Source organism: Sebastes fasciatus, chromosome 2 (genome assembly GCF_043250625.1).
Source record: "Sebastes fasciatus isolate fSebFas1 chromosome 2, fSebFas1.pri, whole genome shotgun sequence".
Lineage (NCBI taxonomy): Eukaryota > Metazoa > Chordata > Actinopteri > Perciformes > Sebastidae > Sebastes > Sebastes fasciatus.
The window spans coordinates 16,629,257-16,654,823 of record NC_133796.1 but is presented as its reverse complement, the minus strand read 5'-3'; the positions used below and the strand labels follow the sequence as shown (position 1 = coordinate 16,654,823).

Below are 25,567 nucleotides of genomic sequence, written 5' to 3'. Positions count from 1 at the left end.
AAACATTTGCACAATATGGCTGCAAATGTACAAACTAGGGCTGTCAATCGATTAAAATATTTAAATCACGATTAATCTCATGATTGTTTATGATTTATCACGATTAATCTCATGATTGTTTATGATTTATCACGATTAATCTCATGATTTTCTATGATTTATCGCGATTAAAGGCAAATTAATCTCACATTTTTATCTGTTCAAAATGTACCTTAATGGAAGATTTGTCAAGTATTTAATACTCTTATCAACATTGGAGTGGGCAAATATGCTTGCTTTATGCAAATGTATGTATATATTTATTAATGGAAATCAATTAACAAAACAATAACAAATATTGTCCAGAAACCCTCACAGGTCCTGCATTTAGCATAAAAAAATATGCTCAAATCATAACATGGCAAACTCAAGCCCAACAGGCAACAACAGCTGTCAGTGTTCTGACTTGACTATGACTTGCCCCAAACTGCATGTGATTATCATAAAGTGGGCATGTCTGTCAAGGGGAGACTCGTGGGTACCCATAGAACCCATTTTCATTCACATATCTTAAGGTCACAGGTCAAGGGACCCCTTTGAAAATGGGCATGACAGTTTTTCCTTGCCAAAAATTAGCGCAAGTTTGGTATTTAACCTTTAAAACTGAGCACGCTGCAACCTCCGAAAGATCAATTACGTTAATGCGTTAAAAAAGTCAGTGACATTAAAACGAGTTTGGGTTAATGCATTATTATCACGATAACGTTGACAGCCCTAGTACAAACACCAATGCACTTTTAGATCTGTGCCTTCATTTCAGTGCAACGTGTGCTGACCTGGTATCCCTGGAAGAAGCTGAGGATGTCCTTGACTCCGGCGTTGTAGGGCAGGCCCTGCATCCTGACCAGGGCGCCAGGTTGAGACAGCACAGAGGAGGCGGCGGCTGCAGCAGGGTGGGGTTGGGCTTGGGCTGCGACTGCTGCTGCCATTGATCCCGGTGGAGCTGCGAAGTAGCCAACTGTGGAAGGAGAAACTGGGGGGCTGGGGGAGAGAGAGAGAGAGAGAGAGAGAGAGAGAGAGAGAGAGAGAGAGAGAGAGAGAGAGAGAGAGAGAGAGAGAGAGAGAGAGAGAGAGAGAGAGAGAGAGAGAGAGAGAGAGAGAGAGAGAGAGAGAGAGAGAGAGAGAGAGAGAGAGAGAGAGAGAGAGTATGTCAGGGGAGGGAGGACAGGACAAAAGAGGAAAGAAGTTAGAGAAAAGCAGAAGGCACAAATAAAGAGATATGTGATACTGATGATGTACTAACCTAGGGTAGTAAGCTGTGTAGTTCATGTTCATATTCATGTACATATGTGGCTGAGGAGGGTAGTAGGCCAGAGCGTGAGCAGGGCTGTGTGTGACGGTCTGATGTGGTCTGGGAGCAGCCAGCAGGGGGGGCTGGTAGAGGGCCGCCTCAGAGAGCATGGCAGGCGGGGTGGGGAAGGCAGCGTAGGCCGTGGGGGGAGACAGACCTACAGAAACAGATGAAGATATATAGAGTCTGGTCATTTACATGTTGAGTTCAGTGCATGCACAGTTCTGCCAGTAGTAAAGTGCAGTATGAAGTAGTAAATGAATAGTTACAACATGTTGCATGGGGATTTCAACAGGCCAGTCAGTTATAAAAAAAAAAGATAAATGCAACAAACCTTTTGAAATAAACCAATTCTTACAAAAAAGTTAAGCCATAAATTAAGCGACCGGTCGCCAGACAGAAAATTAATCGGCAACTTTTTTGATAGTAAATCGTTTAAGTCACTTTTTATATATATATATATATATATATAAATCATAGAAAAACAGCAAATCCTCACATTGGAGAAAATTAAGCTAAGGAATGTTTTTTTTTAATATATATATATATGCGCTATATATATATATATATATAAAAAAAACATTCCTTAGCTTAATTTTCTCCAATGTGAGGATTTGCTGTTTTTCTATGATTTATGTTATTGTTAACTGAAAATCCTCTTTGGGTTTTAGTTTGATGGTCAGACAAAATAAGACATTTGAAGAAGACACATGAGATATTTTTTATCATTTTCTGACTGTTTACACATTTCAATTAGAGCTGAATGATTTTGAAAAAATATCTAATTGCGATTATTTTGACTGATTGCGATATGATTTGCAATGTTAGAGGGAATGATAAGGTTGACATCATTATTCTCATTTTCATTGAAAAACATATTAAAATGATTATTGCATGATTTTTGCGAGGATCTGCTCCAAACAAATATGTTTTCTTAAGCCTGTAGAATACGATGTGTCGGCCAGAGGACATCTCTGCAGCATGAAAATAATTGATTTAAAATGGTATTTTGGCACACATTTCACCATTAACAGATATTGCACCTCCTGCGATTTCAATATTGCGATTTGATAAAATTACGATTAACTGTGCAGCCCTAATTTCGATTAATCAAGAAAAAAATAAGCAGATTAATAAAGAGTGAAGATAATCCTTAGCTGCAGCTGTAGTTTTAATTATTACTTTTTAAAGACAGCCTGTGTTACTGCCAAGATTTAGAGGCTCTGACACTGGTAGCCAAAGCTGCACCTACGGGCAACACAACCAGTCAGACAGGTTTTAAACTAATCCTAAATGTAAACCAAACAGTTTAGTTATAAACATCTGCTGCAAACTTAAAGTCTGTCAAAGAAGCTCTGCTAGATCTAATGGACATTTAGACACGTATCACTGTCAGTCTGGGTAAAACATTCACCCTCAAATTTACTTTCAAATAGGTGGTTTAGATGATACGGTTAAACACGATGGTCGACTAGTTTAAGCCGGTCTAGCAGTCTGCATGTGTCACAGCAAGGAAGCTGATTAGCAGAACGCTATAAGAAGAGAAGAATGACGGAAAAAAACAAAAATAATAATAAGAAAAACCAACAGATTTTTCATTTGCACATCAACCGGATAGTCTGCCAACAACACCGTCTGATAGCCAGGTATTTTATTTACAAAGCTTACTGTGTCCTTCAGGCTGTCATACCTACAATGTAAACACACACAAATGCCAGTATGGATGTATTTACATGCAAACAGCCACTATCAGAGTGAGGCTGTGGGCAGCTGTGATCTCTCTCAGTGCCAACACACTGACACACAACACTGGTGACCTTGTGGAGGCCGAAGTGTTTCCAGGTTAGTCAGGTTGAAACTAGAAATCACCATAAATCTAATTCTAGTAGGTGAAAGGCAAACAGACCTTTCTCAGGAAACTATTTAAAACTCTAAGATATACTATATAGCGTAATGATTTTTTAAAAATCAAGGATCATTGAAAGGAAACACACACAGAAAAGTAAAAATTGAATGTGCTCTCTCGGGGCTGCCAATCCCAATCCTAATCTAATCTCCAGCACCAAAGACAGATATGAGCCACAACAGAGCAAAGTACACAGAGTTGCATTCAGTCCAGTCTCGACTGGCATCATAGAGTGGTGTAGGGATGACGTGTTTTTGTTGGCCGACCAGGAAGTTAGAATCGCACGAGTTCCCTCGACAAAAAGCCAACGGGATTTTCCCATTGGGTTTTGCATTATTGCAGAAAATAAACTCTGTGGCAAACAAACGTTTATGATACTTACATGTTTTATTCAGCAAGATAATCTTCACTAATAGTCAGCACTACTATGATTTTTGAAGGGTGAATGCTAGTAAAAAGCTAAAGTCACCACCACTAAGCTAAAGGCGGACTCGTGTTCAGCGTGATGACGTTTAGTAGTCTCATTTAGTTACTTGTTAGCAACCACCTTTTTAAAGACACATAAAATTCACAAGTAGGATATTTACTTGCGTATTTTATATCGTAGAACAAAACGTTAAAATCTCTTCAGCTTGTGTTAACCACAGACCTTATTTCAAACATCTAACTAAAAACCCATTGACTTCCAGACGAGGGAAACTGAAGGAAAGCAGATGAACCATTAGGTGGAGTTGACTTACAGGGCAGCTTGCAGGGTGGAGGGGAGAGGCCGCTGCGGTTCAGGGTTCCTCCCATCAGCACGATGCTCATCTCCTCTGTGGAGCACTGGAACACCTCCACGTAACGGTCCTTCATGGTCTTTTTATGGCACTTCTGGGCCACCATAAACGACTTGTCAGGTGATTTCATCTGGATGAAAGCGTCGCCGGAGGGTCGACCCTGCAGAGACGACAGAGGAGGAAACGGACAGTGAGTACAGCACAAAGCTACCAACAATTCAGATTCAAAGGCGGAGGCATTTCTACTGCAAAGATTAACATGATGGTCTGACGGTCTGACCTGCTGGTTGAGGACCATGTGGACTCCATGGGGTTTGATGTCAACGGTGTGCTCCCCCATGAACTCCAGGATATCTTCAATGCCGGCGGTGTAGGGCAGGCCGCGGAGGCGGACGCAGTCACGAGTGCTGCTGGCCGCTGGAAGGTAGGGAGCCGTGGCGAGGACCGGGACGGGCACGATGGGTGAAGGGGGCAGTGTGGAGATCAGAGGTGCGGACATATAGCGGTTCAGGACCTGGCAAACAAAGAACAGGATGATTAATCAAAAGAAATTACTGCAAATGCCTGAAATCTCAGTTTTCAGAGTTCATTTCACACCATTCTCTAAAGAAGGACTCCGGCAGTGTCAATAAGAGGCTTGAAAGCAATCATTGAAATGTTCTGCATGTGCAAATTAGACACAATAAAAAAATGTACATAGAAAAACATGAAAAGATGAAAAAGGTTGACTTCACAGCCAACAGAAATGAGCTGAAGGTTAAAAAGTTCACAGCGGTTTCTCGGGGTGATTCAGAAAAACAACATACATATACATTGCGTAATAATATAAAAAGTCATTTTCAGTTGTGCAAACTCAACTCATCATCTGACTTATTGGATGTCTCTACTGTTTCGTCACATACTTTCAGTACAATGTTTGCTCACTTTCTACGTTGTCACAACATCAGTTCTTTAGAAACCTGTCTGGTGTGGTCAGCCCATGTGAACTGGTACCACACACAGAAAGGGGAACAATTGTTTTTAATATTCATTTATGACAAAAAGTCTTTCTCACGAAGGCTCTTTAACTGCAAGAAAATCTAAATGCATGGATTTGTCTACATATTTATCATGTTTAGTTTGTTATGTCTCAAATAGTACTCCAATTACTGCCAAGGAAAACATGTTTGGGTCTGAAATAGAAAACCAAAGCCACAAGTTCCCCTCTTCATATTTCCAGTCTTAATATTATTTTGAAAAAGACATTTCTGGAATTGCACAACACAAACCTAAGTGCCCTGACATAACAAGCCAACGGTCGGCTGTCAGCCAGTTTTGGACCGTCGGTGAGCGTCCGTTGGCCTAATTTTTAAGGTGTGTCCCGCATCATTGGCTCTAGTCTATCCACCGAGTATGTTCTTCCGGTTTCCCTTTTTGAATGACAAATACAGACTACCGTGACCTGCTAATGTGGAGAGTTATTTCCTCTCACGTAGGCGCAGAACATACGTGCTAACTGGCCGTCGGCTGTAGTCTTTGTGGAGGGTTCAAGTGCAACTAGTCGGCCAAGACAAAGGAGACAAAGGAGACGTAAGGGGACGCAACAGTCGGCCTTCATCGTAGCTAGTTCTCTGATGCTGGGTTGGTGTGTCTGGGCCTTAAATGTATTATTAAGCATCTTGCACAGGGGAGCTTAAAACTAATCATTTTTGAATCCTCAGATGTAGTATGTCAGCACATTTTCCCAGCAGTAGTTTTAAGAATCTGACATGATTTGTTTATTTCACATACAACTGAAAGAGTTTACCTGTTGCACCTCGGCCGCAGTACTCCGAAACAGCTCGATATAGCGCTTCCCCAGGATCTGCTTGTGCTTCTTCTGGGCGTTCTGGGCGTACTCTTCACAAGAGAAGAGCACAAAGGCATCGCCAGTGGGCCGTCCGTCAGGATACTTGACAAAGAGCAGACCCTCAGCGCCGTCTGTAACTGGGCTCTCAGGACCGAGGAAGGACAGCACTTCCTGGGGTGTGGCAGTAAACGGCAACCCCCGCATACGGATAATCACCTGGTTCTCTTTGGACAGGAACTGGGCCACCTCGTTAGATGTACCTGGAGTCAGAGGACGGCAATGATTAAACATAATACGACCATCCTAGTGACACTTATCATTATGTTCTCAAACAAGGTCTATATTCTTTATGTTGTTTTTTTTTGTCAGTTCAGCTCAGTTTTCAAGATAACAACACACCACTAGCTAAGAGTGGGCGATATGGCTAAAATCTTCCATCAGGATGCATTTAATTTTATACTGTGATATCGATACACATCATGATATTGTCCATTTTTCGGTTGAAAACTTTTTATCGAAACGTGACAGAGTCTACAGCCATGTTTTAGCACAGCGGTGCTTTAAGCAAAACTTCAGCACGCTAACATCCATTTCAATCGTCAATCCTTCCAATAGTTTTTGAGATATTTCAGTTTGAACCAACGTGGGGAATTCACCAACCGGCATTGCCATCCCAGAGCTACACATCGAGCATGGCATAAAATAACCAGACAGGAAAGCCGGTGTTTGACTAATCCAGCAAATTAAATATGTGACAAATAAAAGGTATTTCATCAGATTGATCCAATAATCATAAAAATCCATGTTTGCCATAGAGGAATCATGCTAATTGATTTGCAATATTGCCCATAATGGCCTTGAAATATTAAAGGGAGCGAAAAAAAGTGCAGAAATTTCAGTTGCCACATTTTGATCATCCCACAGTGTATGTATCGTCAGATCTCCCAACCCTCTGCCACCCTGGCTTCTCTTTCGACAATTGCCAGCGTCACCATCCATCGTTAGGCAGCAAAGTAGCAGAAACAAAACAAAAGTGAAGTGTGGTGTTCTTACAGGCAAAATGGCTGGTTTGCAACCAAAAATGTGTCACACTGGCTTTGCCCCAGCGTGATGTCGTTTAGCAGTCTCATTTAGCCACAAAAAACCCATTGACTCCCTGACGAGGGAACCGGAAGTGTTAAACCCCCATTACACAATCACCTACATTTGGTTTCCGGTTTATTTCCGTTGTTTATATCATGTTCCTCTTTACTCTGCTATAGTTCAAGAAGAATCAGTTTGGGGATGTGACTTGCAAAAACTAAGAGGATATATTCACTTATATGACCATGCAAACAGGGGCTTTAAAACTGTCTCGTCCTATCACACAGTCAACCCTTCAACTTGCAAATGTAGAGCTGTTAAACCAACTGACCGTTTGCTTGCTAACAATGCCATGTTCAGTTAAGTTTTGTTTCAGCTATACGGCTTCCTTTGATTGCTTTGTAACTATGTAGAAAATACACTTGCTTTGTCTGTCAGAGCGCTTTGTAAACTCTGTTTTTAAAAGGTGCTTAATGAATAAAGTTATTACTATCATTATATACAGTAGATGCAACAAATTGAAAACTACATGCTCAGATAGATAAAGAGCATTTTGATGAGCTATCAAAATATATGATTGTCATCCAGGTAATAAACACTGGATATAAAGTTCAGTGGCTCATAGTTTTTATATTATTGCTCAGACAAAAAACTGTTTTACCGACTAGCCGGAAAAATTATTATTATTATTTTAAGAGAACTATTTAGTGTGTTCCTTCTACTACTAGCCAGGGGACTGTGAGCCCATATTTATTATAAATGTTTTGGATTATACTTTATCTGTGAACCGCTTTCATTTCTTTTGATAAACGCAGCTGTCTTGTCTGCTTGAACTATTTGCTTAAAGTCCAATGTGCTGTCAATCTGCACTGATCATCTGAATAAAGTCCACAGTCAGACTGGCAGCTACTGTAAGTTTATCTGCTCCGTGTGACTGTGTTTCTTTGTCTGCTATCTCTGTCCTGTGTTACTGGTGGCTGCTGCTCTGTGGTCCACAGACCCCGGGTGCTGCCTTTGTCTCTTCACACCCCCTTTGTATCAGCGCTGAGCCGGTCCTTTCACCGGCCGGCAGCCGCCTCTCCCTCAGGGGAGTGCAGCTCGAGGCTGAACTGAACAGGTGAGCCGCTGTTAGCCGAGAGTGAAATTTCTCTCCAACTGGCCTCTGAAGGGTTGGGCTGGGGATGAGGAGGTGAGGAAGGGATGGGGGTGGTGGGGAGGGGGCTCCTCACAAAGCGTCTTTCATGAGTACCAGATAAGCTGCTGGAGAGTCAGTGGGATGAGACAGAGACGCAGGTAACAGGAGAGAGAGAGAGAGCCGGAGTTCAAATGAGATCCGCTGTTTTACGGTCACTAAAGAGCTGCTCTTTTACAGATGTGGTCTTGTTTTTCCTCAAAGATGCGGGAAAGCCATGAAATAAAAGTCTCCCTCACACTAACAGAAAGCCTTTCACCATCATACAAACGTGGTGAGAAAAGAAGAGTGGAGGAAAAAAAAAGATGTGAAATCTGACCTCCAGCGATCTTGAGGAATTCCTCTCCTGTGGCCTTGTACACCTGAGGAGACGAGAGGAGAACTGGATTTAGCCACGAAGAACATTATTTTATCATCACTTAGTTTAGACTTTTTAAAACACACACAAAACAAATTAGTCTGAACAGGAAGTAAATGCTGAATCTAACCTCGATGTAGCGGCTGCCCATGTGGTGCTTGTGGCGCTCCAGGGCCAGGTCCCTGTGCTCTGAGTTGATGAAACGAACTAAGGCCTCGCCGTTCCTCCTGCCTTGAGCATTAAGACACAGGGCCACGCCACCCCTGAAACACAGATAAATGCATGAGTATGAACACAGTTAATGATATGGAGCCACAGTCAGTTTTATCCAACACACAGATCTTCCCATCGACCAGCGTCGTGTTGAAATGTTGCTAATAAAAGCTTAAAGCAGCTTGAATCATATTGTGTTGGTACTATTATATTTAAGTTATTTTTTTGAAATACAGCACCTATCCCATTGAGGTTTTGTGGATGTTCAAAACAACTATTTTAGCCTATTTTACAAAAAAAAAAAATGATATCGTATCGTGTGGCCTCTAGTGATTCCTACCCCTAACACACTAATCCTGGAAGTTTCCATTAGACTTTTCAAAGAGCATTTTATATGATCTACAGACACTGAAAATTTCAAAACTGATTTTGCAATCACGATGGCAGACAGCACTAGCTGTTTCAAAAAATAAAAATGTGAAAGCTCAAAAAAAAATCTCTTTGAAATGTTTTGCTGCAGCAGAAGTTTATATAAAGTTCATTGGAGTAATGGGGGTGTTGGAATATGTCCGTCAAGTCAAACATACTTGGCAATACTGAGGCCTTTGAAGAAGCGAGCAATGTCCTGGTCTGAAGACTGCCATGGAAGACCTCGTGCTCTGATCACCGTCTCACTGTCCACCGGCTCCGTCTTGCTGCTGAAGAGGGAGAAAACAAAACAAAACATGAATGACACTCTGACCATAGAAAGGATTAATAATTTCAACGGATTATTAAAAACATCCCTCGGATTAGGGCTGCACGATTTTGGGAGAAAAAAAAAAATCTATCAAGAATATAAGATATTGCAATAGCGATATATTTTGTGATATTAGAAGGAATGATTTTAACATCATTCTCATTTTCATTGAAAAACTTATTAAAATTATTATGGTGTGTTATTTGCGGGGATCTGTACCAAACAAAGATGTTTTCTGTCAGTAGAATATGATGTGTAGGTCAGGACATCTCTGCAGCATGACAATATTTAATTCTTAAATGGTATTTTGACAAACATTTTGCCTTTAACAAATATTGCGCCTCCTTAGGCACTTTCTGCTTTCGATGAAATTTCGATTAACTGTGCAGCCCCACTGCAGGTGACTATAGTTTCTAGAAAAAACATTGCTTTTGTTCAATTGAACAGATTGTCCACGGAGTGCAGACACAGAGGCCCCTCACAGTAAGTGCTTAACACGGTAACACACTCCTATGATTAAATGTCAGGGGGTTGTCAAGGTGACGGGCTTCTGACTGTCTGAGAGCAGCAGGATTTGGTGTTCTGCTACTAGATAGTCGGGTAAGCACTTGATGGCAAAGTTGGACAGCTTTAATGACACACTTGTGGTTTCCCTGTTGCTGTAATCAATGCTAAGGGCCCGAGGTCTGAGAGCTGAATATGGCTGGAGGAGCGGGGGGTTGTCAGTCTGTAAACAACAGACTAACAGGTGTGGTAGGAACAAAGATGGAGTGAGATTAATGTACATCTATTGAAAAGTTCATACATACCATGTGCCGGAGTCAAACTTGTACTTCACTGTTTCAACACAGGAGAACGTGTGGTCTAGAAAACAACAATAAAATTGTATGGTTGAGTGCATTGTTGCATCCTGAAGGTCCAAAACAATGTTGTCTCTTTTCAGCAGTGGTTCTACAGGTTCACTCTGCCAGGCAGTGTGTGCGTGTTTTAAGCCCTCTGCATTCCTGTACATGTCACACCCAAAGACTTACTTGGCTGTTATTAAGGGGGTAAGGCCAGAGGCGACTGCCACAGTCAAGAGAAGATGTCTGATTAAAGTTTGATTTATTTGCACTGGAAGTTATCCGGAGTCATCTCACATCCATCCATACGGCAGTAAATCCTCTAATGTAGTAGAGAATAGTGAAGTATGAGCATTTCTGGCTCTTTAACTAGCAATAATATAATCAAGATATTAATCAGTGATCAACAAACTACCACAACTTCTAGTTAAAAGTGTTCTTAATGTTGATTTTATAAACCCCAAACCATCCGGTAGTAAAAGTAGGTAAACACACACACCGCAAAAACTGAAATCTAAGTAAGATGAAATGTCTTTAATCAGGTTTTATTTCTAAACGTACAGTATAGCTTTATTTCAAGATGATGGCACTGGCATTTTGCAAAATGTAAGCAAATTTTCCTACATACTGAGATATCTAGACATTTGTACTTGTTTTTAGTGTAGCTGTACTGGTTTCAAGATATCTTTGGTTTATTTGAGATTAGCTATTTTTAGGGCTGTCAATCGATTAAAGTATGCGATTGATGATTGTTTATAGTTAATCGTGATTAATTGCAAATTATTCGCACATTTTTTAATCTGTTAAAAAAATTTTTTAAATGTATCTTTAAGGGGAATTGTCAAGTATTTACTACTATTAACATTGTAGTTGGCAAATATGCTTGCTTTATGCAAATGTATGCATGTATTTATTATTGGAAATCAATTAACACAAAACACATACAAATATTGTCCAGAAACCCTCACAGGTACTGCATTTAGCATTATTTACCCTCCTTCGTGACAAGCTAGTATGACATGGTTGTTACCAAAATGGATTTCTTAGGTTTTCCTGTTTCATATGATATTAGTATCTTCACTCTAGCTTTAAAATTGAGCCCACTACAACTTCAGAAAGATCGATTGCATTAATATGTTAAAGAAATTAATGCCGTTAAAACTAATTTGCGTTAACGTGTTATTATCGCGTTAACTTTGATAGCCCTAATATTTTTACTTGTTTTACAAAATCTTGGCAGGTGACCTTTTCCTGTTCTGTAGGCAGATACATTTGCTTATTTTAAATAATATTTCCCCCATTTTATTGCTTTTTTTCTTGTTTTTGAGTGCTATGTTTTTGCAGTGGCATATGTATTTTTTGCTTTCTCTGCACAGGTAGTTCAGAGTTTGGGTTAAACTCATTTTAGTTACAAAGTGTGGTGGTTACTTACTGTAGGGCTCAGCCAGGACGTGGAGTGTCAGCTGCACCATGCTGCTCACCTCCCTCGCCCCCATCAACTCTTCCGATGCGGCAGGAAGACCAACATCTACACACACAGTTAAGGACACTGACCAGTGTAAGCGGCCTCTTATTTTGACTTCGTCCTACTTGTTGATGCTGCAAAGATGTTGTGCCTATTCCTTTTACATCAGTAAAACTAAACTGAATTAGCAAAGAAAAGCTGAATCATACAGCTAAAAGGAGTATTTATAACATGACTACTAGTAAGGGATACATTCCAACATGGAGGCGAGTGTGAGCCTCTGCGCAGCGCTGGCATTGGGGCAGCATTTGTGAAACTCCTTCTTCACGTCCACAAATGAAAAGAAACACTCAGGAAGGACAAGATTCTGAAAAAGACGAGATAAAAAACAAAAGGATTCAGTATGACGTACTGGACACACCAGGAAGCTAGCAGACCAAGAGATGAAAAGATATAAAGAAAAAGGTATGTACATGCTGACATAATCATGTGTCTGAGTTATAACCAGGAACACGAAAAGGAGGAAATAATAATAATTCAAAAGAATTATATTACTTCTTAATACGGGTCAATGCCCACATCTACCCTTGAAGTTTATCGCATTTCACTCCAGCTCATTTCTAGAAATTAACTAGTTAATAGGGCTGTCAATTGATTAAAATACTTAATCAGGATTAATCTCAAATTAATCGCACATCTGTTCAAAATGTACCTTAAAAAGGAGATTTGTCAAGCATTTAATACTCTTATCAACATGGGAGTGGGCAAATATGCTTGCTTTATGCAAATGAATGTATATATTTATTATTGGAAATCAATTAACAACACAAAACAATGACATATATTGTCCAGAAACCCTCACAGGTACTGCATTTAGCGTAAAAAATATGCTTAAATCATAACATGGCAAACTCAAGCCCAACAGGCAACAACAGCTGCCAGTATGTCAGTTGTGCTGACTTGACTATGACTTGCCCCAAACTGCATGTGATTATCATAAAGTGGGCATGTCTGTAAAGGGGAGACTCGTGGGTACCCATAGAACCAATTTTCATTCACATATCTGGAGGTCAGAGGTCAAGGGACCCCTTTGAAAATGGCCATGCCAGTTTTTCCTCGCCAAAATGTAGCGCAAGTTTGGAGCGTTAGTTTGCGACAAGCTAGTATGACATGGTTGGTACAAATAAATTCCTTAGGCTTTCTAGTTTCATGTGATGCCAGTATCTTCACTCTAGCTTTAAAACTGAGCCTGTTCCAGCCTAAAACGTTGACAGCCCTACTCGTTATATATGTTTAAGGTTCCCATATGGTTCCTCACAGACATTATCATTTAACTGAAGTCATGAACAGAGAAAACTGGTTTGTTTAGTGGGATTACTGGTATTCTAAGGCAGAGCATGACATGTTAGTGCTCAGCAATTAGCAAAAAAAAAAACAGCTGGTGGAAACATACGTACTAATTTTAACAAAGCAACTAACATTCTCCCTCTGAAACATAAGGTCATGCAATACGTGTTTTACAAAAGAATAAAATGCTGCTGGAAATATTTTCATTTTGGATCTCAAATGCTAAAATGTTACTTTAAGGGCATCACAGGCATCTGCAACAACGGTAGGAGCCGTTACCTTTTTGGAAGCTTCGGGGTGGAGGGCCTGTCGGATGACGAGGGGACTGTCGACACAAAGGGTGAAAGAGCTTCTGCCGAGGCATTTCACTTCTGATGACACCGACTGCTGGAACTGCACAGCGACACAGAGTGGAAGGAGAAAAGAAAATTAAACATGGATTTTATTACAAGACATTGTACACATCACAGGAAAGCGGAACTTTCAATATCAAATCTGAACTTACCTAAAAGTATCGGTAACATTTTATAATAACTGCACACTATAAAGCATTAGTTAAGTATTAGTACATACTTAATTCATCACTTATAAAGCATTGTTCCTACATTAATACACATTAGTATGTAATTCATAGTATGTCATAAAAAGTCATGCAGTAAGGCATAGATGGTCCTCACTTTAGATTAACGAACGACTAATAACTAGCTGAATTAATCATGAATTGCAGTATTAATAAGCGTTTATAAAACATCTATTAACACACACACACTAACCATTAGTGCATATCTAAATCATATGTATAAATGAAGAATGCATAATGAAGAGCAGTGCACAGTCGCTTCTCAAGCCTAAGGGCCCTATTTTAACCATTATATGCTATTTTAGCATATAATTATTAAATCGTGTTTATAAGAAAGTCATGTTTGATAGATTTTGAGGTAAATATTGGGATAATTTTGAAGTAATTCCAAAGAAATTTCAAATATGTTACTTGAACTTTGCAGACCTGTACAATGAAGTGTTAGCCTTAACTAATGCTTCATAGCGTGCGTGGAATATAAAAGGTTACCAAAATATCTTTATTTGGGATTATTTCACTCCCATTAATTTACAACAAACGTTTATTAACTTCATAATAAATGACTCAAATATGCTTCAAGTGTCTGTTGTGCAAACACCAACTACTATGTGAAAGTGAGAATTATAACACAGTGTACTTTAATCTAAAGGCAAACAAGTGAAGGTGGTGTTGTGTTTGACATTTGACTGTGTGTTTGTTTCCCATTAGGAACGTGGCTTGTCTAACAGGTTTCAGTGTTTGCCTAGGAGGGAGGGAGCAGACAAAGGAGAGGAATGATCACACCACTAATCACGAGGATCACAGTTTTCTCTCTGCACGACGAGGAAAAAACAATCCATACAAGTCCAACCTGCTTGCCTCCTTTTTACGTACACGTGGTTACAACACCCAATCCTAAATACCAGCAACTCCCACATATGTACGTGTTTATTTATAGCTACCACATTTAATGAGCCCCACTCCTTGTGTTGTGTCAACCTGTTGTTGGCAGCATTTAATCATCAACAGAAGCCATCACTTCAATATCAGGAGGACTGCATTTCTGAGAATGATTTAAATCATTTTCCTATGATTTTAAATAATTAAATCTTCAAGAGCAGCCATTTTTTTTCATAGGTTGAATGCTGTGCTAAGCAATTATATTGGAGAGGATCTGGGGACCATAAAGGGGGTATAGGGCTGCACGATTATGGCCAAAATGATAATCACGATTATTTTGATCAATGTTGAGATCACGATTATTTATCACGGTTTTATGGACAAAATATTTGTATTCACATTTAAATAAACCAAGCACTGCTTTCACTTCCATGTTGTGCTACTTTCCTGCTAATGTACAACTATTTGCATCAAATTAATACTGGTCCTTATTCACAGTGTATCGCCTAGAAGCAAAATAAACTTGGACCAAAATTGCTGCTTTCACTTCCACGTTGTACTAGGCTACATTCCTGCTATTTAACAAATTTTTGCATCAAAATAAGACTTAAAATAAGGTTCTTTTACACCTGAATTCAGTGCATTTTTTGTTTTTCCAAACGAGTAATATACAGTACATTACTCTTCTGCTCTGGATTGCAGCCGCAGCATTCAGGAACACATTTTTAAACAGCAAAATCGCAGTCGATCATGTTCATTTAATTGCCAAAATCGTGATCGCGATTAATATTTGATTAATTGTGCAGCCCTAAGGGGGCATGTGGCATCTCATACATGGGTTCCACTTACATTACTTTACATAATTTCTGAAGTCATTTGACTTGAATGCCACTTAATGTTCCCATGCAAGCTGGAGACTTTCTTTTAGTTAGTTTATTATTAGTTTTGGTCGAGGCAGATGGCCGCTTACCCAGAGCCGGGTTCTGCCCGAGGTTTCTACCCGTTTAAGAGAAGTTTTTTTCTTGCCATTGTCGCATAACAATGCATGCTCATGGGGAATCTCTTGTTAGGTCTCTTAATTATAGAGTACAGTCTAGACATGCTCTATATGAAAAGCGTCTCCAGATAACTTCTGTATGATTAGATTTTATATAAAAATCAATTGATTTTGTTTTCTCTTGTTCGTTCCTGAATCCTCAAAATCCCCTGTGTAAGTGGGTGTGAGGCCACCGAAAACCCAAAGAATGACTGGTTTCACATGGCCACTGGCTATATATGACTGATCTGCAGACAGTGAGAGAGTATTAGGGGTGCGTGTTGAGGCATGCTCCTTAACAGTCAGAGAGAAATGCAGGGCGATTTGGCAACGCTAACCAGCTGCTGACAAGGGAGCAAATGCTTCGGGGTTAGATTAAGGAGGTTTCGGGGTGGCTGGACAGAAACCTGAAGGAATCGATATGAGGAAAAACAGCTCGGTATTTACAGAGGGCCCACGGACACCAGCAGATCTATAAAGATCACTGGTCACTGAACTAAAAAAAACAAAACATATATAAGTTTTATTTTCAAAACTATGATGTTGTGCAATAGTGAGTAAATAAAAGAGATGCACAGTCATTAGCATTCTTTCAACTAAGCCCTTAGGCCTCTTTCACCTTACCCTGTAAGTGTTTCTGCAGTTTTCCAGGTCAAGGTCATGTTTAAACAGGAGGAATTTCAAAAATACTCAAGCAATATGCAAGCTCAATTTCCCAAAATGTTGCCATGGCTCAGTTGAGAAGGAAAGCAGCAACATATCCAGATAAAACACCACAAAGTTCTCACATATGATGGTTTAACATTGAGCATGTGAGTGTATCACATGAGATGCAGAAGGTCCGTGTGTTAGAGGTGGGAAGCTCGAGCACGTTACCAAACAGCATTACATGGATATATTATGAAGTGGAAATGTCCTCTGTAGCAGGAAATACACCGACAAGAGCACGGACTATTATGCTTATTTTCAGATTCCTACTTGTATATTGGATTTCTACTAGAACATGTTTACTTGCTTTAATGTTCAAAAAAGGCTTTAGTTTTCTCATACCGGCTGTGCTGCAGCACCTCTTTTCACTCTCTGTCTGAAACGCTCTGTTGTGATTGGTCAACCAAACCAAACCCTTCGGACTCCGCTCCAGCTCCGCTCTAACGAGCTTTGTTTGAGGCCGTGCCAAACTAGCCGCTAAGAAGGTATTATGCAAATGTGTTACTTGGTGACATCACTATGTTACGGAAGAAAAGGCAAGACTTCAAGCGAGGTGTTTCAGTCAGTTCAGGAGCAGTGTTTCTGTGGGGGAGAGTAACTCCCTTTGGCGTGGGCTTTGGGCTTTATAACTTTGCAGACCTTTTACATGCACAAGAAACTATATAACACACTAAAGGAAAGGGAAAGCACAAAAGCATACTAATAGGTCCCCTTTAAGACAGTATGGATGTTTTTCACATTGTCTAAGAGCTGTTGCATAAGTGGAAGTTGGCGTGGTGTCCCGGATCTGATACAGGAGTTATTAGAGGACATGCCCGCCCGCCATAAATACACAACAGATGCGCTGTCATTCTAATCTCAGACCTAAATGACTTCATCATTAAGGGCGGTTACCATAGAGAACAATAGTAAAAAGGATGCTCAACTGTGTCTGTAACCACAACATTATGCTTAACTAAAAGGTGCCACCCAGAAACAATTTGTACAATGTACACAGAGGACAGATCTATTTCATCCGCTGTAATTATCATACACACAATCTAAAATGATAGACTTAGCTAGGTCTTGGCAACATCATATCTAATTACCCCTGATCCAAGTCTAGCCCCATTAGCATTTCTGCCAAAGTAAACAAACTGTCCTGGCCACAGTGTCAACATACCACATCACCAGCACACCTTGTTTTAAAAGGTATAATATGTAACTGCTGTCGGTTGGTGTTTGTAAACACAAAACATTTAAAGTTGGCCACACCTCCACTGCTCAACAAGCGAGACGGAGAGAGAGAGCAGCGATGGTTTAGTGAGCTATAGAGTGACTAAAGTGAGAGAGCGGCGTTAGTGAGAACAAAGCAGCGAATCAGAGAAATAAAACATTATTTTCTGATTGTTTCATGGCGGTTACGTTCTAAAACACAAATAAACACACAACTAACTCCGCACAAGTAATTATTTTTGTATCAGTCCATACATTGTTTTTAATTATTGTCATTAATTCTTGCATATTATACCTATAAAGCCCTTACAACGTCAGCCACTGGTGGAGTTATAATTGTCAAAGTAAGCAGCAAAGAAGAAGTAAAAAGAACAATTGTGGAATTTAAAGTCCCTAAATTTTAATTCCTTCATTCGTTGAATGTGCATAAAGTCTTCGCTGTGTTTTGTTGTGTTTTTTTCTCGGGGAGTTGCATGGGTCCAAAAGCTCACAATATCAATAAAACAAATCAGGTATCTTCTTTAATCCAACTTAATACCTGAAGCTTTCATTGTTCTAACAGTAAACACACAAATTCAAAACTACAATACTCCAAAGTTGTGTCGATTAATCCAGCAGCACATTTTTAAGCACAGCCTTACTGCACAATTTCATGTTTACAGTGACAACAAGAGTACTAATGTTTGCTCATAGCTGTGCACGCAGCTCCACCTTGGTCAATTACTAAAGCCGGATTACTGAGAGAAAAGCAAATGTTTTAGATGACGTAGCGGCACACACCCACTCCCTTTTCTCCACTGTGTCTAAAACCACAGTTTAAACTGAGCAAACAAGCTGAACAGAAGACAAATCTCGCAGTGACAACAGATAGGTAGGCAACAGGACACGGAGCCAAACTCATAAACGCACCACAGTAGTCTTTGCAACTTGCTTCCAACCTGCACCACTTAAACAAAAAATAAATTAACAAATAATGTGTTTATTCCACTGATGCAATCATCGTTATCTTGCATGCTTTACTGGCTCGCTCGGCTCTAATGTAAAAAAAAAAAAAAAGTAACGCATGTCACACTTTCTGTATGATAATGCCATCTTACTATAGGAAAAAAAAAGTATTTTCATTGTCTGTTTTCGGTTTCATTATTTCAGGATCCACATACATTCTGTGGACCCAGATTTCTCTTAAACCAACTTTCGCTCTCACTCTGCCCTCTGAAAAGCATTTCCACATATGAGGGGGAGGACACGGCCTTTGAACATGGTCCTATCAGAGTTTGCTCTACAGCGTAGCCGGACCGTTTGTATGCAAAGGTGAGGTGGGGTGGTGGTGGTGGTGAATGAAACAAACTCCGATAAGAGCAGCAGGGAGTGTCGGGGCAGTCCCTGTGGTTACTCTTTGAGGCACCTAAAGTCAAACACACACACACACTGCCGCCACGACTCAGGACACAGAAGAGCTGTACGTTGCTTACATTGAGAATGATCTAACTGGGAAACTAGACTCACCAGTTTCTAACAAGGTTTTTAACATTGTGAACATGTGCACCACAATACCAGACCAACAAAAAGTACCAACTGAAATCAATACGTCTAAAACTGAACTGAACAAGTTTCCAGTGTTTGTAAAAGTCACAAACATGCACACAGTAAGGAAAACTGTTCCCTCGCTGTCTCCCAAAAAAGTCTCTTCAAGCTGCATATACAGTATACTACAAAGAATCTTACATAACATTAATCTTTAATATTTAAGTACAGGTTTTTGTATTATATTACAAAACAGTAATATAACAGATACAGTAATTTCCTATCTTAGTCTGATTCCTCCCAATAACTTGTTTTTTTGTGTGAATGTAAACATAGTCATTGTAGCAACAGAAACAAAACATCAACATTCTTTCAAGATCTTCTTTTCATGGAGGCATTAACTTGACATTTTGGCCTCAGGAGTCTTTAGACACACCCAGTAATAACTTCCATCATCGTTGGTTCAGGTGAGTGATTTGTGTGTCATTTTGAGCAGCCTTTTGCCGTGGCGTTAAACTCCAGCTTGTGTGAATCACTCTTAGATGTGATTCATCATGTTTTCCATGTCACAATATGGCTGCCTTTATAAGCGAGGCGCCAAAACAGTAACTTTAACTCCGAAGCCAGTAGTCTGTATTTCTGGCTGTGGTCTAAAACAGTTGAAGAACAGTATCACAACAACAACAACAACAACGAGGTGTGTCACGTGCAGCTCCCACCCTGCAGGCCACGACATGCTGTCAGTGTCCCAGACTAACGCCAGGCCTGTGCCGTCAGCAGCAGCCTGACAGCAGCTACACCATCCATCAACCCAGGAACTGAACTGAACTGCAGACGTGACACATATACATCATAATGTGATAGAAGTGTCACAGCTATAGTCATAAGCGCACATGCTCAAGTACTAGCATGTCATCTACAGTCATCATCTTACACAACAATCTACATGTGATTTAGCAGTCACACTCAGGAGTTTTTTAGCTATCTTTTTTTTTTAATTCTTATTAGGTTTATTCACATTAGGGCTGCACGATTATGGCCAAATTTATAATCCCGATTATTTTGATCAATATTGATATCACGATTATTTATCACGATTATTCATTGATTTTAGCGACAACATATTTTTATTGCACATTAAAATAAAGAGAGCGCTGTTTTCACTTCCATACTGTGCTATATCCCTGTTAATGTACAAATTAGGGCTGCACGATGTTGGAAAAAACTGATATTGCAATATTTTAATCTGTTATATATATTGCAACATGAAAAAAAACAGGAATATTCACCCTACCCCTCTGTAAGCTGCATTTTAAAGTTAAATGCTTCAATCTGGTGCAATTCAAGAGCAAAATTAGCAACAATAAGAGCTAGATAATCAATTGTATGCTCTTAATTTAATCTCATTTGTTGTATGGATAATATCTATTAGATATTTTTTCTTCTCAGTGGTGGCAGAGCTATTGACTTGCTGATCTGTGGCACATGGTTGGGAAAAAGAAGGGGACGAGACTGAACGTAATACTCATGTCTATTCCACAACTTGAATGTAAAACATGTCAGTAGGACAACTGACAAAAGCATTCAAAGGTCCAAGTGCATGTGCAACAGAAGCTCATGAAATTAAATATTATGCATTCACAGCTGCAATTTTATGTTATTAGCTGGCAAATTGTTTGGAAGCCTAGTGTTAAAAAGCCCCGCTTATCTCTCTCTTAATAAATCTTTCACCAAAGAAAACCAATGGATGTCCTTGGCGGCTCTGACCACTCAGGTCAATACAACAAGCCCACCATAAGAGGCTGCTGCTTGTTTCCTTCAATCATTGGATAAGTTGGACTTGGCTAGAGAAAGCACATACTGCTTCTATACGGCAGTTCTATACAACGCATCAAACTAAATGCCCATTTCCTTTACTTCCCTGTACCAACCGGGATAAAACTAATCTCAGAACGGCCAATAGAGAGAGAAAGTAACTGGTGAGACAAAGGTATGAAGAGAACGAACTGATTGCTTGGGTTAATATTTGAAGGTTCAGCACACAAACTAACCTACAGTGGAGCTGAAGCCTTACCAGGTCTGTGTGAGGCACAAATGACTTCAGCAATTGGATCTATAAAATCTAAGCCGGTTCTGGCTATGTGTTGAGTGTCATAACCCCCAGCAGCGCCACTGCTATACAGCCCCAGAAAGAATTTAAAGAAAACAACCCAATTGATTACCCCAACCAACCTGCTTGTGCATGCATGGTATTTAGATCCCAGCAGCACTAATATTAACCCAAACACACTGGTCCAGCCTGAAAATGAGAGGTTCTTAAACCGTGACGTACCGGAGGGGTGGGAAAGGTGCAGCGAGTGCAAACAAAACACTCTTGAGAAGGTGGTTGAAAAACATGTTTGGCAACATAAGCACTTTTTGTCGAAACGCACCTCCTGACAAGGAGGAACCAGAAAGCACATTCACGTCTTGGTCATAAAGAAGTGTTGCAATGAGGATGAAGCCTACAGGTCTGAAAGCCTCCCCTCCCCTCCCGTCTGTCTGTCTGTCTGTCCTGCAGCCTAAAACAGAGGTGCGGTCCCAGCAGGTAAACATTCCCCCTTCCAGATGTCTGCAGCATGCATCAGGCCGAGACAAGACTAGACCTGCGACTCCTCCTTATCTCCAGATGCCTCGTGGCGCTGCCCATCCTAGCCCCTTAGCTTCTACTAACTGTCAGCAGAGTTTAACTGTCAGGGCCAAACCAATGACATATCTCAGCCAGGAGGAAGACCATTTTTTCTAAAAAGGTCATCATCAGATGACACGCCTCACATTAACTTATAGCGAGTCAGGCTTGTCACGTCTCATCTCGCTTTGGGCATTAACTGTCAGAAGAAAGTTGGTTTAATTAGCTTCTGAATCACTCATCATGTTACCGACGGCAAAGAGATTTTATGTTAGCTGTTCCTGTGATTTTCAAACTGTATTAAATTCAGTTCACCAGTGAGAGAGTTCAAATATGGTGTGAAACTGAGCACCAGGACTTTTAAAGCATATTTGACATGGGAAAAGATTTATAGGCCGGCAGTAGCTCAGTCTGCAGGGACTTGGCTTGGGGAACAGAGGGTGGCCGCTTCAAGCAAGCCCCCAGGAAGAGCGCCGGTCGTCGATTGCCCAATTTTCGTAGTTGCCAAATGTTGGTACAACTACAACTTCCGTGTCCGTCACGTGATGCCATTGGGCCCAAAAATACTTTTTCCCATTGACTTACATTGGGAAAGAGACGTCTGTAACTCAGCGTATAATTTTTTTTTAGATGAATCAACTTCCCAGTATGAACACTTGAATAGCCCTAGGTACTAAAAGTTGTAAAATGCACTAATAGCCAAATCCAGAGTTATTTTCCTTCCTCCGTTCATGTGGATGAGACCCAGACAGCGTGACGGCTGTGACCCCGCGACACGCCACTGAGCAACTCTCATAGGAATGAACGAGGCCCCGCCTCCAACGCTGTATCCAGCTCTCTTTATGCATCCATGGGTTCAAGTGGAGTGGTAGCTGGAGAGGTGCTTGTTCACCTCCTGGACACTGCCGAGGTGCCCTTAAAAGGACCAATATGTCATATATTTACTGTAATAAATCATAAAAATGACCATGATATGTCGTCAGAGATTAAGGAAACATGCTAAATTGAAATACTGGCTTCTCCGACAACAGCGCTACAGCCGGTATGTTCTCCTTTGAAATTTCCAATCCAGTCTGAAACATTTGTTTTTGTTTTGGCCGGTATGATCCCGTCCACTGCCCATTTCGACACGCCGTTGCCGCATATGAAACAAACTGGCACACAAACAGTCTTCTGCAGCCGTGGAAGCAAGCTAAGGCACTGGATCATCAGAGATAACATAACATTAGATTCTACCTGACCTGAAAAGCCTCGTCATATCTCTCTATGGTCCGTGTGCAGCTGGGTTATCAAGACAGCGAGTATATGCTGTGTGTATATAAAACCTTTTTTTAACTAGGAAGTCACACTGAGATTAAAACCTCTTTTACAAGTGAGACCTAGCCAAGACAGGGTCAAATAGCAGCATCCAACACAGCTGGTGACATGATGCCGACTACTGCTGCTAACCAAACGCTTACAATCCGTGTCTAGAAGGTAACCCCTCAAATCAGTCACACAAGAGGAGCGGACAAATACCATTTTTTGGGCTCCGAAGCTTCGTAAAGTAAAAAAAACGTAACATAACATAAAGAATCTTCAAAATTAACAGGAATTACAATTCAAGTGTAAACCTATTGGTCAAAATTTAAACAGGAATTAAAATCCCAGTACGTAATGTATATAGAATATAAACATAAAATTTAATAGCCCCATTTTCACTGATACCCAATCCAGCTATTTGAGTCAGTATCGGCCCGATATCCGATCCGGTATCAGTGCACCCCTAATAAATAGTCAATATGAACCATCCACATGGTAAAAACCTATTTTTCTATACTCCTGTGTGAAATAAATACTTCACAAATGAAAAGTACTGAGTATTTTTCTCATTTTAAAAACTGGAGCAAAATAAAACATTGAAATTATAGAGAAAAAGAGCCTATATCGCGCTAGAAACGATACAGAAAAGCATTTTTATGTCGTTTAGACGATACATAGTCATATTGTCAAGCCCTAGCCACAACAATAACGCATGTCTATAAGTCCTGTGTGTGCATGTGTCCCAACAGAGTGAAAAAACTCACCTGTTGCAGGACTTTGTCCAGAGGCTCAGCTTTGATGAAGTCTTCCACAGTCAGCCCTGTGTCCTCTTTACACTGGTCTGTCAGCTCCACAGAGTCTGGCTTCACAACACATCTATGAAGCTCCCCGACCTGTGAGAGGTGATTTAACGGATCATGTCGAAGAATACAGAGTCAAGAAATTTAAAAAAAAAACTAATTTATGGCAAATTACACACTATAGTATACCCCCACATTCAAGAAAAATTAACTCTTACACAAATTGACAATGTAGTTGCAAAAAAAGCACTTAATTGTCAATATCAAGAAGCATGACATGCCAAACCAAAACGGTGTGTTTTCTCTCCATTATTATTACTATGAGGTGAAACAGTCCTCACCTGCGTGTTCAATTTAGGTCGCACACCTGTAGAAAGGTGAGCTAAAGATGTTAGCTCGCATTAGAGAGAGAAAAAAGCAGGCTGGACTGTTTCAGAGATCACACCATGTTGGTTTAAATGTCAAACATAACATGTTCCACTACAGGTAAAAGACACAAACTACTACATAAGATACCTTACACACAAAAGGTCCGTACCTTTTTCTCATGTAGATCCACAATTTGCCACACCAAGAGAATTATTTCCCTCTCATCCGAACCCAGTTTACCCCCATTTGCACCAGCTGTTGCCCCAAAGAACACCACCAGAGTATCACTGTGCGAAGCCATCAGGGACCACAAGGGTAAAAACTACAATTAAAGCAGAGATTAAAATAAAAATAACACGAGGGTTCACCTTTTTCCAAGTGATAAGAAGAGCGAACAAAAGGGCTGAATTGAGGGTAAAACGGAGAGAGAGAAAAACAAGGGGGAGATTATTTTTCAAGAGGAGCCACGAAGAAGAGTTTGCGGTCAGAGACTCTACCTGTTGAAGTACTTGAGTGTTTCTCTATCCAGAGATACTGGTTTAACTGGTAAAAAGAAAGGGTGCAAATCCGTGTTTCTTTTCACACGAACTCCATAACAAGCCCTGGAGTTTTTTTTTTTTTTCCCTCCTCCTCTGCTTTCTATTTTTTTTCCTGAGTTTACCTGTGTGCGCGAGGAGAGCTGCACTAGGCCTCGCGCCTATTGGCTGGTTTGGAAAGGTGAGGGTGGGACTCTGGGGTGAGTGCTGTGATGTGATTGGTCAGATGGGTTGAATCAGGAAGTATAGTCTGGTAAAACACAAGGCTGTACAGTATAATACTTCCATGAGGCATGGAGCAGGAGTTGTGTTTCACATTGATAGTGGAGAGTAAATGAACTGATCTACTAAATGTAAAACACCCACACCAGCATACACCTGCAAACATATAGAAACATTTTATTGAAGACACTACAGGTGAATAGAGTAAACTATTTAATTATTAGATATCACCATGAAAAACTTCCCCTGTTGATTTCTTACATTAAGACAATTTTTTTTTTGTTATATGCTACAAGTTTTCTGAAATGTTATATTTAAATATGCAAATGAGGCATATCTTATTAAATGTGCTAACTTGCATACATTTCCAGAACAAAAATCTGAACATTGGATTCTTGATTCATTTTGTTAACATATTAGAGTCAAAGTGTGGGGCCCCTTTTTGACATTTTTTGATAAAACCACTACAGTAATCTCTGAGTAACCAGTAGTAGTATCTTCTTTTTTTTAAATTAAATTTGAATTTAAATTTAATTAAATTTATTTATTATTTCATTTAATTTAATTTAATTTGTTATTATTTTTTAAATTTAATTTTATTATAATTATTATTTCCTGACTTATTTGTGGATATTCTCCCTGTATT

General features: G+C 40.1%; 1 protein-coding gene across 4 annotated transcripts in view; it reads right to left on the bottom strand.

Moving 5' to 3' along the window:
• The window catches only part of esrp2 (epithelial splicing regulatory protein 2), a 29,661-nt gene extending 4,807 nt beyond the window's left edge, over window positions 1-24,854 (bottom strand). For 2 of the 4 annotated variants that reach the window (XM_074611920.1, XM_074611944.1), the window contains exons 1-14: window positions 24,333-24,854; window positions 23,759-23,887; window positions 13,362-13,475; window positions 11,988-12,102; window positions 11,703-11,798; window positions 10,238-10,292; window positions 9,277-9,387; window positions 8,607-8,739; window positions 8,438-8,480; window positions 5,802-6,103; window positions 4,296-4,529; window positions 3,977-4,175; window positions 1,283-1,487; window positions 816-1,020 (exon numbers count right to left, since the gene is read on the bottom strand). In XM_074611920.1, the coding sequence (XP_074468021.1) occupies window positions 816-1,020; window positions 1,283-1,487; window positions 3,977-4,175; window positions 4,296-4,529; window positions 5,802-6,103; window positions 8,438-8,480; window positions 8,607-8,739; window positions 9,277-9,387; window positions 10,238-10,292; window positions 11,703-11,798; window positions 11,988-12,102; window positions 13,362-13,475; window positions 23,759-23,887; window positions 24,333-24,464 (2,073 nt within the window). In that variant the 5' untranslated portion in view covers window positions 24,465-24,854. The remainder of the gene's footprint in view (window positions 1-815; window positions 1,021-1,282; window positions 1,488-3,976; window positions 4,176-4,295; window positions 4,530-5,801; window positions 6,104-8,437; window positions 8,481-8,606; window positions 8,740-9,276; window positions 9,388-10,237; window positions 10,293-11,702; window positions 11,799-11,987; window positions 12,103-13,361; window positions 13,476-23,758; window positions 23,888-24,332) is intronic. The other 2 variants (XM_074611935.1, XM_074611926.1) reach the window with 2 other exon arrangements.
• Window positions 24,855-25,567: the final 713 nt, after the last annotated feature.